Source organism: Pseudorasbora parva, chromosome 4 (assembly GCF_024679245.1).
Source record: "Pseudorasbora parva isolate DD20220531a chromosome 4, ASM2467924v1, whole genome shotgun sequence".
Taxonomy (NCBI): domain Eukaryota; kingdom Metazoa; phylum Chordata; class Actinopteri; order Cypriniformes; family Gobionidae; genus Pseudorasbora; species Pseudorasbora parva.
The window spans coordinates 6,848,749-6,862,665 of NC_090175.1; the positions used below are offsets into that span (position 1 = coordinate 6,848,749).

The 13,917-nt window shown below is 35.6% G+C and overlaps 1 protein-coding gene across 1 annotated transcript; it reads left to right on the top strand.

Moving 5' to 3' along the window:
- The first annotated feature begins 8,449 nt into the window (after positions 1-8,449).
- On the top strand, positions 8,450-12,363 carry LOC137073851 (CD209 antigen-like protein C). Its single transcript, XM_067442556.1, has 5 exons — positions 8,450-8,576; positions 8,898-9,245; positions 10,831-10,940; positions 11,586-11,689; positions 11,824-12,363. Exons 1-5 carry the CDS (start codon positions 8,468-8,470, stop codon positions 11,957-11,959), a joined length of 807 nt encoding a protein of 268 aa, XP_067298657.1. The 5' UTR covers positions 8,450-8,467; the 3' UTR covers positions 11,960-12,363.
- The last annotated feature ends 1,554 nt before the right edge of the window (positions 12,364-13,917 follow it).

A 13,917-nucleotide genomic window follows, 5' to 3' on the forward strand; every position in this document is an offset into this window, starting at 1 on the left:
ACAGAATATTTTGTTATATTTACAACATGTGATTATAATACATTTTATTTGATACAACTACAAATATTGGTATTAAAAACCTGTACGTTTTTTGAGAAAATACTGTAAAAACTATTTTGTTAATTTGACATTCAAATATTGTGACAATTAAAAATTTTGGCAGTTGTTTTTAAAAATCTAATTCACTTTACACGTTTATGCACTTAAAAATGTCTAAACATGTATTTGATTTGCATTTAAATGTTCCATGCATTTGGATTATTTAATTTTAACAAACAAATTAATCAACTTACTAAGAGTCACTATCTAAGAATCAGTAATAAAAATCTTATTTGTAAATCATTTATAAATTAAACAGGTAAGATTTATTTAATTATATTAATAAACTGAATGTGACTGATAAATCCCAGTTACATGTAAATTAAACAGTTAAGATTTATGTAATAGTACACTTCCTAGTGTTCATGTGTGTGCTCACTAATGAGCTAAAGTACCATTGAAGCAGTGTTGAAGTTAATGAGATAATTTAGAGATGATTGGTCATTAATGATGAACACCTGATGATAATGATCAGAATCACTGAAGGAAAGAGAAACACGAGAACTACAACTTCAGAACTTGTGACTTCAGCCACAGCTTTAGATGAAATCAACTGAAGATAAAAGAAGACATTAAATCTCTGAAGATCTCATCAGAGGATTAAACAACTCCACAAACAGCATTACCAGCTTCACACATTACTAACCAAACTGACTTTCTTTTTGTAATTTCTGTTTTCATTAAAATAATAGTTTTATTTGAAGTCACCATGATGGTGAGCAGTGTTTGCTTTAGTTGGGCTCTTGACCCTTTACGCTCCAACATAATTTTTTTGGCTGCATGAACTGTGTTTATAAAGCACTGTTGTTATAGCATGGAAAGCCAAGCAAAAACGTGGTCAGATGATTTGTCTCTTTGTTCATGATTATAAAATCATCACATAGTGATCACTGGTTCAGAGTCTAAGACTCTGTTTATGTGTTATTAATTTTGTTTTCTCATAATAGTGGCCAGTAGATTCTATAGCATGAGCCCTGTTGTGGCAATCTAATATGCAGAATTAAAAAAAATAGTGCACAAAAGGTTTTAATCTACGGCAATTATTAGACACAAACAGATATCAAGAATCAGTGTATGAATCTCAACAATGGTGACAATCAATGAAAACCTCATGCTGCAGTGAATGCTGGGTACCACCAATCAAAACTCTCCAATGGGTCCCAGCATGCATTGATAAATTATGCATCTGAATTGTGATTATGTTTTTTATTTTTTTTGTCACCATTGTAGAGATGCACACACTGATTCTTGATGTCTGTGTTTGTCTAAATAACACCGTAGATTAAACCTTTTTTTTTTTTTGGTCCTGCAAATTGTTTGATTGCCACAACGATGCAGGAGTTTATAATGTAAACCACATGGCTTTTATTACGCATACTACACAATTAACACATTACCTCTATAATCAGAGCATTAGAATCTGAATGAGTTTAGTGATTCAGCCACTACCTGATGATTATATAATCATCCTTAAAGAGCCAAATCACCTGGCCATGGTTTTTGGCTTTCCATGCCATAACAAAAGTGCTTTATAAACACAGATTAAGCAGCCAGAAAACTAATGTTGGAGAGTCAAGGGTCAAGAGCCCAACTAAAGGAAACACTGCTCACCATCATGGTGACTTTATATAAAACTATTATTTTAATGAAAACAGAAATTACAACAAGAAACTCAGTTTGGTTAGTAATGTGTGAAGCTGGTAATGCTGTTTGTGGAGTTGTTTAATCCTCTGATGAGATCTTCAGAGATTTAATGTTTGTAGTTCTCGTGTTTCTCTTTCCTTCAGTGATTCTGCTCATTATCATCAGGTGTTCATCATTAATTATCAATCATCAATTAATTATCTCATTAACTTCAACACTGCTTCAATGGTAACTCAGTAACTCAGTAGTGAGCACAAATATCAACACTAGGAAGTGTTCATTTAACATAGGCGTTTTCTGTGTACTTTTACATAATTCCTAACTGTTTCATTTACGTATAACTGGCATTTATCAATCACCTTCAGTTTATTAATTTGTCTATGTAAAAATAATCCAAATGCATTGAAAATGTATATGCAGTTTACATACATATCTTATGCTTTACATTTTAATGTAATACTTACTGGTTTTCTATTTATTTTTAATTTTAAAAAAAACTGTGCCTCCTCTAACCACAGACTTGTACTTGTCCGTCTAATTTTGAATTTCTTAGTGCGCATAGTTTCATAATTCTCTGGTAACCACAGCTGCCAGCGTTTTCCTGTAAACATTTTTTTTACAGTGTACACTTTTTACAGATCCCCATAAAATTAACGGTAAAAAACCGGCAGCTGTGGTTGCCAGAACTTTACCGTAAAAAATACGGCAGTTACGTTTAAGGTTTTACGGGACAGCAGCATATAATTTAAAGGTTTATAATGTAATAAATACGCTTAAAAACCATTTATTTTACAGTTCAAAACTGTATAATTTAAAGGTTTATACATTTTATTTTATTTTACAGTAAAACACCGTTAAATGTACAGTTTTTCGAAGTGAAAAAGAACAGGGCATTGTGTAATTAACAGTGAAAAAATGTAAATTGACACTACTGTAATTGGTGGTTATCAAACTATATAAAAGGTACATAATAGATATTAGCATTTCAATAAGTTGGTAGTTACCACATTATAAACCTTTAAATTATATGCTGCTGTCCCGTAAAACCTAAAACGTTACTGCCGTATTTTTACGGTGAAGTTCTAGCAACCACAGATGCTGGGTTTTTACCGTAAATTTGATGGGTATTTTTTTACAGTATCCAAATAATAATAAAAATATATATATATATTTGTTTATTAAAAAGGAAATAGTATGTTGTTCATATCCAGTGAGAAGAAGAGCTGGTCTGAGAGCAGGCAGTACTGCAGGGATCGAGGAGCTGATCTGATCATTATCAACACTGAAGAGAAGCAGGTGAGTTCAGTGGCAAACAAAGATTGTTTAAGTAGTTGTGTAGTTGTCTAGCTGTGAATGAACATATTTAATCCTTTTAGCAGTGGGTCCTACATTTCGGATTTAGAATGTTCAATGGCATCATAACTGCCAGGATATAACTGCACTTTCATGCTTAAGGCCGGTTTCACACTGCACACATTAGCAGAGTGTAAGCAGCGCATGTTTTTTTATGGCGCCCATGTTATCAGATTAGAGCATTTACACCGCACGTAGAGGCGGTGCGGCAGTGTGTTGCAGGAGCATAGCAGAAGTGGCAGTGCCGTGATCGTTTCTGCACCATGTCTAATTTTGCCATACTGATCACAAATTACTTGATCTACATGAAAAATAACACATTTCACCATGAAATCATGTACTGAAGTGTTTTGTGTTTCACAATCCCCATATGACATCCAGCGCTTTCAAAATAGATAAATAAATTCTGGGAGCCATGGATGAGTTTTGCATGATACACCCATAATGGATTGCGGCATGAACCATGTCACCATTGTTGGGATTCATAGGGTGATTCTTGATGTCTGTGTGTGAGTGAAACTTGCATGAGTTAGAAGTATTTATTGTGTGATTAAACTTGAGAACTAAACCTATGTGCACATTTTAAAAATAATTCAGTTAACCTGATTAAAACACTGCTGGATATTCTGTAGAGTCAAAAGGCTACTGTAATCAATGACTCTCAGAAGATCAGCAAATAAAGCCACTATATGATAACAAATCCATCATCAACCACAAGCCAACATCAACTTGTCATCATCAATGTTATCTTGCTGTTCTTACTGTAACAAACAGTTACAGTCACCAGAGAAAAAAGTATGTTAAAAAGTCAAGGATCAGGAGCCCAACTAAAGCAAACATTGATCTCCATAATGGTGACTTCAAACAGAACTATTATTTTCAATAAATCATCAACATCTAAACCTCTGTTAATTTTCAATAAGAGCTTCTGTAGTCGTCTGACAAAAATAAAGTCAGTTTGGTTAGTAATGTGTGAAGCTGGTAATGCTGTTTGTGGAGTTGTTTAATCCTCTGATGAGATCTTCAGAGATTTAATGTCTTCTTTTATCTTCAGTTGATTTCATCTAAAGCTGTGGCTGAAGTCAGTTGTAGTTCTTGTGTGTCTCTCTCCTTTAGTGATTCTGCTTGTTATCAGCAGGTAACAGCTTATTAACAGCAGGTGTTTATCATTAATGCTCAATCACTTAATTATCTCATTAACTCAAATACTGATTTGGTGTTACTTTTTAACACTCTGAGTGTGGACTCATAGTGGACTCATATAAACACCAGCAGTGTTCATTTAACACTGAGGATTTTGCTGTGCAGCGGAAAGGGGCGTTTTGTTCCGGCCCATGTTGAGATTGAATATTCAAGCTGTTTATCTAGTTTGGTTTTATTGTTTTCCCATTTAGCAAATTAGAAAAAAAGTGTGATTCAAAAAAATATATATATACAAAAACGACTCGAGATTTGTTTATTTATTCTCATAGGGAGGCTCAAATATGTGATAAATGAATGCTTTCTTTGTTTTTCCGTTTAGAAGACAAAAAGTAAAAAGAAAATCTCCGAAGGTACACAGACCGTGGAGTTTTCTTCAGTAAATTTCATTAAGGCTGTGGCTGAAGTCAGTTGTAGTTCTTGGTTCTCTTTCCTTCAGTGATTCTGCTCATTATCATCAGGTGTTCATTACTAATGCTCAATCATCACTTAATTAGCTCATTAACTTGAACACTGCTTCAATTGTACTTTTTCTCAGTAGTGTGCACTGTTAATTTAACATTGGCATTTTGCTGTGTACTATTACATAAAATGTATCTATTTCATTTGTGTGACTGACAAATATGAATCACATTAAGTTTATTAGTTTATCCAAATGGATGGAAAATTGTAATGTAATTCCAATACATAAAACGTATATTTGGACCAAGATATTTTTGAATGTGTTATGGAACAGCAGGGACGAGGAGAGGCAGGAATCCATTTGCAGCAAATTATCCAATTTATTTGCAAAAACAAAGGTAATAAAGCATTACCAGCTTCACACATTACTAACCAGACTGATTTTATTTCTGTCAGATGTCTATAGAAGAACTTATTGAGAATTAAGTCTGTTTTTTGTTTTTTTTAAGGTGATCAGTGTTTTCTTTAGTTGGACAATTTGATGACTTTTTAACGTTAGTGTTTTTCTGACTGCTGTGGCTGAGTTTACAAAAAAGCTAAAGAAAACCACCACATGCTGTCGGCTGCTCAGAATATGATCATTGTGAAGTGGCTTAATTCACCAATCTTACAACTGAGAATGAATAATTTTTAAACAGACTGTACACTAAGCACTTTGAACTCCTGTGATATTTACTCACACACAGACATCAAGAATCAGCCTATGAATCTCAACATTGGTGATATGCTTCATGCCAAAATGCATTCTGGGAGCCATGGATGAGTTTTGCATGATGCACCCAGAATGCTTATTGTGTGATGGGTTATTAAAATAAAGAGAGAGAAAAACAAGAAACAAAATGTGTACGTTTTAAAAATCACTCAGTTTATCTCAGTGGTTTAATCTCAATCGCCCACTCATTTTTTTTTCTTCTCATTTCTCATTTCTTTAGTGATTCTGCTTGTTAACAGCAAGTGTTTATCACTAATGCTCAATCATTTAATTAATCACTCACATCACAATGATCTCATTAACCTTTTAACACTCTGAGTGTGGACTCATAGTGGACTCATATAAACACCAGAAGTGTTCATTTAGCACTGAGGATTTTGCTGTGCGCCTAATATAAGTTGTTGTTGTTGGTGTTTTTTTTTTTGTGTTTTTTGTTGTTGTTTTTTACAGTCTATGTGACTTTTTGCATATATTTTGCTGTTCCCATCACATTCCCATTTATTTAACTGTTTTCTTAAAATTGTATTCATTTTATCTTGGGCATTGTGGTTGTGGAGAAAAAGAAGCAATCACACTTATTTCAGTTTTTTTTTTATTATTCACAAAGAGGTTCATATCTTCATTCATCAATGAAAGAATGTGGATTGGTTTGAATGACTTAGGAAATGAGGGCAGAATGAAATGGGTGGATAATTCACTACTGAAACGAGGGTAAGTGATAAAACACTTCATTCATGCTTTATTTGTTAGTGTTGTCCTTTTCATCCTCATTTAAAAGAACGAAAAAAATGTGTTAGCTTGATTTCTGCTATAAGAAAACATCTTATTGTTTAGTTACATCCTATTGCTCAATAAAGCTGTTATAATTTTAAACCGATGTCCTAATTTTTTAAAAATCTGATACATGTTGTCCAGGTTTTGGCTCATAGGTGAACCAAATGACCAAAATGGAAGAGAGGACTGTATTGAACTGATGCCTCAAGAACCAATCCTGAACAACTGGAATGATCTACCATGCACAGAGAAGAAAAAAGGAATTTGTGAGGCAGTAACACTTTAGAATAATGGTCCTAATAATGGTTATTAATAGATAACTATGCAGGAAGTAATGCAGGACTAATAAGTAGCATTACATTAACACTTCAGCTACTATTAACTAATATAGAAACAAGCTGAACTAATCAGTAAGCACCATCGAATTTAGGAGATCAATATTTACTGACTGAGATCAGCCTCATTAAAACTATTAACTAACTGACCAATTATCACATTATTGTGTGTAATTGACATGTAATTAATCATATTCATTACTCTGAATAATTTCATAAAATGCATCACTAATTACTTAAGTGTTACCTAGTCATTATGCAGGAGCTACTATTGATCTGGACCATTATGGTGATCAGTGTTTGCTTTAGTTGGGCTCTTGAACATTAACACAATAACATTAGTTTTATACTCACAGCTGTGTTACATATGTAAACAAATTATGTTGACTATTTATTAATGGTCTGATTCACTAATGATTTACTTGTTGTATCTATAATGATATAGATGATGCTTCATTTTTTTAATTAAAAAAAAAATGAAACCCATAATTGTACAGCATAAGATCCATCAGTGATGCAACTAGATAATCTGAAGGCCATGGAGACAACTTGTGGTCTGAACAACAGAATCATTCAGACATACATAGACATCAAGAATCAGCATATGAATATCAACAATGGTGACACTAAAAAGCTTCATTCTGCAATGCATGCTGGGTACCGGCATTGTACAAAAATCGCCCAAGACTCCCAGCATTCATATGCTGATTTTTCATGTATATGTGAGTCTACATGTCACCAGAGTACAAACAATTTTTAAATAAATCAAGGAAAAAACAGTAATATACTGTAAAACCTAACAGTCAGATTTACCAGTTGAATCAAGATGTTTTCACTGAAATCTTAGAGCAACCCCCAAACTGCTCTATGAATACTTCAATCTCATTTAACACAGTCGCATTAGATAAAGTCTCCATCACAATACTGTCGCAGCGATCGCGGAGAGGCGCACAGTCAGAAGACGCTTCATGGTGAGCGTGGTAAAAATCTCCCGTGGCCGCCTCATTCCCAACACTATCACACCTGCTAACTTCGCGATGAACACTCCGACCCCGGGAAACACCACTTTTGTTCCCTGTTCTGACATTGGGCAAAGGACCATCTATATTGGGCAAATGATTCACCATTTGTTCTTAGTGTAATGTTAGGGTTAGTTTCACTTTCAGAATCACCGTCATCTCATATTTCCCTTCAGAATCAGGGGAGGTTGAATGAAATTTGACACCCTATTTGACAAAATATTCAAGCCATTTTATTCAGTGCCGCATCTTGTCGAGTAAACTCGACCGTGGCACCTGGTACACCCTCCCTCGTTACACAAATACACATTACCTGATATGCGTTAAATACAATAAGCATTCCAGGTTATACAGCTTGGAGTTGGAAATTATGGATAAAATGATGATATGGTCAAAATAATCACTTGCCTAGTAATTGTGCACACAGTGTTTGATGTCTGACTGGTGTTGGATTAGTTGTTGGAGTCAGACCTCTTCCTGACGTCACATTGACACACTGTGCCTGCTGGGAAATTAGGTAAAATCAATCAGAATCATCTTCACCTTCATAATAAAAAGGTATGTTAAAGGTACTTTTAATCATAATAGCTATACATACAACTGATGTTCCTGCTTTCCAGGATCCTCTCTGAACAAGCTTAAAAACATTCTATTCTAGTTTATTGCCATCAATACAAAGGTCAGGCTAGTCCTGTTTTAAAGGTTTTATGCAGAGACTTTTGGAGAGTTTTTGTTGTAGGAATGAAGGTTTTTTTCAGAACTATTAAAGACACTTCCTCTTTATGGTCAGCACTATTTAACAGAAACCATCCTCATCATTCAACCACAGCTCATCTGTGAACACTTGCTGTCAGACATAAGAGCGAATAATGGAGGTAGAGGACATTTATGAAAATGTTGAAAACAATGATATTAAGAACACAACTGGACCACAAAACCAGAATCACAGCCAAGATGAAGGAAAAGCTCAAAAGAAAAGTAAGTAGAAAGTTTTTTTTTTTTTTGAAGTAGAAATGGTGTCACATGTTTCTTGAGGAAATGATACTTATAATTTCAATATTTTTTCAAATACCAACGTGTCCATGTTTTTGCTTTTTATGTGTTAACATGTCATTATTTGATTTCATTTTTCAATATATGTTCTCATTTCCACATTTTACCGTAGATATTATCTGCTATAATTATCAAAGAATAAATGTTTTGTTAAAAAGGCCCTATGTGAAAATAAAAGAGGATTTGAGCCTATATTTTTAAAATTATCGAGTGCATTGTCATTTATATGTTTTCTCTGTTTGTCAGGAGGAAGCAGGTGTTTGGTGTTGATGACGGTGTGTCTCGGGCTCATTTGTGTTGTTCTGCTGATCTTCATCATCATCACAGCAGAGAGAGACCTGTTAAAGAGTTACAAGAACACAGCTGAAGAGTTAAACCAGACTATCAACAGCTTACAGGACAATTACACTGATCTAATGACTAAAAAAGATCAACTGAAGAACAACTTCAGCTCTCTGAGTCAGGAGAAACTGGAGCTGGAGACCAGAGTCAATGATCTCACTGCTGAGAAAGGCCAGTTACAGAGAAGAGTTGACTCTCTGAGTCAGAAGAAGCTGGAGTTGGAGAATGAGTTAAGGAAGTTGTCTGAACGAGGTATGTACAGTTGGCTTTATATCACTGTCCAATATAGATGACTGGATTCCTCTTTTTTTCTGCCATCAGGCAACTGTCACCTGATTACTTTTGTTTATGACTTTCTTTATAACAAACTGGTCTTTTTTAGTTTTATTACACTGTCACAAAAACCCACAAATGAATATAAAAAAGCCAAAAGTAAACATAAAGGAAACACTGATGACCAAACAGTTTCAATAAATCAGCAACCTCAACTGCTTCAAAATGCATGCCCTTAACGAAATCATTGTTGAAAAAGTCACAGTGTCAAGGATCAGGAAGTGGAGGACCCAGATGCAGAGTAAACAACAAGGACAGTTTATTAATAAGACAGATCAACAAGACACAAGAGGGTAGTGGATGAGTGACAGTCCAAACACCAGGGCAGGGGACAGACTCCACGATGACAGGCAGGGGAGGATGACCACTGAGACCAGTCCAGGCAGCCAATGAACTAGACGACAGCTTGTGAGGCAACACCAGGCAGGGCGAGGGTGGACCAATCCAGGCAGGAACCAGAGGCTTGATGGTCTCAGAATCAGCTCCCTTCTTGGCTGACAGGCAGTGGAGACAGTGGCCAGGGAAAAACTTAGGACAGAAAACACAGGACACAGACACACACAAGACTCTAGACAAGACAACAAGAAACAACAGACAAACCAGGAACTATGACTAAATGAAACAAAAACTAAAATAATAACTGGAGCGAGAAAACATGGAAAAATAAAACAAAAACCAATCTCTATAAAATGACTGAACTGAAAATAAAAGTGGAAAACAGGAAAAATAAAATAAAAAAGGTAAGCTATCAAAACAAAGAAAACTAAACAATAAGGCAAGAGAAAAATACCAAAATAAAACCTGGAGAAAACGAGCAAAATAAAGACAGAAACTTCACTAGACTCAAAAACTCAGGAACAAAGAAAAAACTGAAAATAAATCCAAAGCTACAAAAAGAGGAGACACTAAATCTAGAACTGACTTGACACTGGGCTAGAAGCTTGCACAGACAAACGAACACACACAAATGCAACAAACCAGCAAAGACATGAGGGAAGGTAGCACAATATAAAGGGACCAGAGCACATGAGGAACAGGTGAGCACAATTAGTGAACCGAGCACTAGACCAGACTAAACAAGGGGGCGTGGTAACAGCAAACAAGGAGGCAGGACAAGAGGAACACATGACAGACACAAAGAGAGACAGATCCAAGCACTAAGACACAACACAAACATAGAAACATTAAACAAAGACAAAACAGACAGAGCTGCCAGGGCAGAACCCTGACACACAGTGCAGATCCAGTATGAATAAATACAACACAACAGCACACATTTTATCCGTAAAAAAAACTGAAGTGTCTTGTCCATCCACCGAGCTTATGTGCACTACTGTAATGAATATGAACATAAAAAATGGTGTCTTATTAGGCAAGATGAGTTTTTTTTTTTTTCAGTAAAATCACAATTTTCCATTAATTGGATAGAACATGTGAGCTAGGGAATACCAACATGCCCTTTACAACACAAATAATAAATGCAATTCTTTGTGTCTATTGGAAGGAAATGGCAGGTTTTTCATGTCCAGTGAGTTGAAGAGCTGGTCTGAGAGCAGGCAGTACTGCAGGGATCGAGGAGCTGATCTGATCATTATCAACACTGAAGAGAAGCAGGTGAGTTCAGTGGCAAACAGAACAATTTTAAGTCAATTATGTTGAGAATTAAATGACTGAAATAGATTTTGTTTATAAAACAACCAAACAGTATTTTTTTTTTTACACTGCAGGGGTCTGTTGCACAAAACTAGGATAAGGGATTAAGCCGGAATATCTTGGTGATCTTGTCATCTGAATGCAAAATGTAGTACACCGCTGTTGTTAAACGTACCCTGAAGGCACACTCACATCAAAAACAATAACGATAATGAAAGATAACTATATTAGCAGATAAATTGAGCCAGGATCACCAAGATATCCCGGCTTAATCCCTGATTAAATACTGTAAGATGATGAAGCAGACATTTTCACACTATAGGCTCGCTACACATGACATCCTTCCTGACACGAGTCCTGCTACCTTTGCAGCACGTCATGCACATAGAAATATAGATCAATAATCATGAATATTTTGAATGGGACTCGAGTGGGACCCATTAAAATATGATCCCACGTTTGAGTCTCGAGCACAAATCACTGCATGTCATGTCAGGAAACTGGTGAATATTCATTTTAAATGTGTTTGGCTTCTGTCTGTCAACTAATATCAGATGAAGATCCCAAATGTAATGATAACTCTTTACTTATTTTATTCACACACAGAGGTACATATCTTCATTCATCAAGGAGAGTGTGTGGATTGGTTTGTCTGACATTGAGAGCGAGGGCAACATGAAATGGGTGGATAATTCACCACTGAAACAAGGGTAAGCGATAAAACACTCACAGAATATCACTGTGTACCTTATGCATTCGTTTTTAAAAACATGTATTTTATACCATGAGTGAGTAAATGCTTTTAGACATTTTCAGCAACTAAATCAGATTATGTGTTATTTAGGTTTTGGGAAAGTAATGAGCCGAATGACGCAGGTGGAAATGAGGATTGCATTGAACTGAATCCTGCAAATCTCGTCTTGAGCAACTGGAATGACATCCCATGCTCAGCGATGAGAAAATGGATTTGTGAGAATTAGCATTCCTTGATCTGCCTGACAGCTTTGACTCTTTCTATCTTTTTACTTTATTAGTTCATTAGGTTATTTATGGTATAGACACATTTTTACTGAATCAAATTAGTTATTTAATAGTTAACCCTCTAATACCCTCTAACCCTCTTCATAGAAGCAGGAAGCAAACGAGCCGTTCAAAGGACAGTGGAGACAGCGGTGTGGAATAAAGGGAGAATAGACGAAAAACATGGCGTTTAAAAAAAAGAAGTATTAAGACATGACATAGTGCGCCCCATAAACACAACCAGGCCTAGAAGAAAAAAAAAAACACAGAACCACCCCTTTAATACTTATAACTGGAGACGTTTCATAAAATTCGCTTCATTAATAGCATCTGCCAAGCAATGTCATTTTTTAGCAACATTTAACAGAATGATTGCCTAGCACATACACAATGGAAAGCAAAGTTTGGAGTGATTATTAACATTTACTTAATGACATTGCTTTTGTTTATGCACAAACACTGGTGAATTTATTCATTTATTTATTCATTTTTATTGGTTGTGACGATCCGCAATTGTTAGTCATTTTGCATCTGCTCAAATTATTTGGTTGCTTGATGAGCAAAAACTTTGGGACACTTGAAAATTTGGGGTACTGAACAACTGAAAATTTACATTTTATTTAGGGTTTTTTTCCCACATGAGCCAAATGATGCAGGTGGAAATGAGGACTGTATTGAAATGCAGTCTTGCTCATATTGTCAACCTTCTGACCTGAACATCTGGAATGATCGTCTCTGCTCAGAGTGGAAAAAAGCACTTTGTGAGAAATAGGGTCCATCCTGTCATCTTCTGCTTTTACTTTCATTGTTTTATAGAATCTTTTTTTTAAGGACATCATTTCTGATGGAGGTTTTGACACGATTCACAAGTGACAGTGCCCCTGATTACCACCAGAGGGCACTCCACCCCGGCCTGTCACTCCCTTAAGGACTACATTACCCATAATCCTTTTCCTGGACTCCTCAGCACTCATGGTTTACACCGGTCTCATTACCTCAGCCTATATAAAGCATGTTCACTTTGTTATTCATCGCGAAGTCTTGTTTAGTGTAACACTGAATTGCTGAGTGTTTGGCTTGGTTTCATGTCTTTTGAGTTTGTTTTTTTTCTGTTCTGTGGATTACCCGTTTGCCTGGTTGGACTGATTACCTGTTATGATCTGTTGCCTGTGTGTTGACTATGACTGTGGATTACCCTTCAATAAAGCTGCGTTTGGATCTTTAACCCGACGTCTCAGAGCAGTTTGTTACAGGTTTCTTCCTTTTAAAACAGTTTGCTACTTTTTAATGAGTGCTTTTTTATTTGATAATTTTCTGCAATTTACAAAATCAGAAGTGTTTACTCAATTGAAAGTACAATGTAAACTTGTCATTCGTTTCATTAGTTGCTTTAATAAACACATAACGTCCTGTTTCGCATGCCTATTATTCTGACCTTGCATGTATGTGAAACTATTTTTAAAAGGAGTTGCTGTCTCTTCAAATAAAATGGTCAATTACCATCATTGCCATTTTATTTCATGTTTAATCTGTGTTGAGATTTCCTCCAGCCCGGCAGGATGCAGCAGAGAGCTGGTTTAAGTCCAACTCTGAGGTTTGCTTCCCAAACTTTGAAGTCTCTAAGTTGTCTTAACTTGTTGTGCTTTTATCCTGTCAGAAGCTAATATTTTGAGCCACACATTACTGGTTGTGTTAGCTTCGAGCATTCAGATTTGAACTCAAAGTTAAAGGTTTATTTATTTGATTAATATGTACCATTATATTGAATAGCAGAACGGTGACATACTGAGAAAATGTGAATACAGAGCTGCCAACTCTCACGCATTGGCCGTGAGACACACGCATTTGATTGGTTTCACACGCTCACACGCCACACCCCTGATTTCTCACGCTGAAGTGTCAACCCTGTTGGTCAAAT

Coding starts and splice junctions, on each gene's coding strand:
- LOC137073851 (XM_067442556.1), top strand. CDS start 8,468: ATGGAGGTAGAGGACATTTATGAAAATGTTGAAAACAATGATATTAAG. Junction 8,577..8,897: donor AGGAAAAGCTCAAAAGAAAA/GTAAGTAGAAAG, acceptor TCTGTTTGTCAG/GAGGAAGCAGGTGTTTGGTG. Junction 10,941..11,585: donor TCAACACTGAAGAGAAGCAG/GTGAGTTCAGTG, acceptor ATTCACACACAG/AGGTACATATCTTCATTCAT.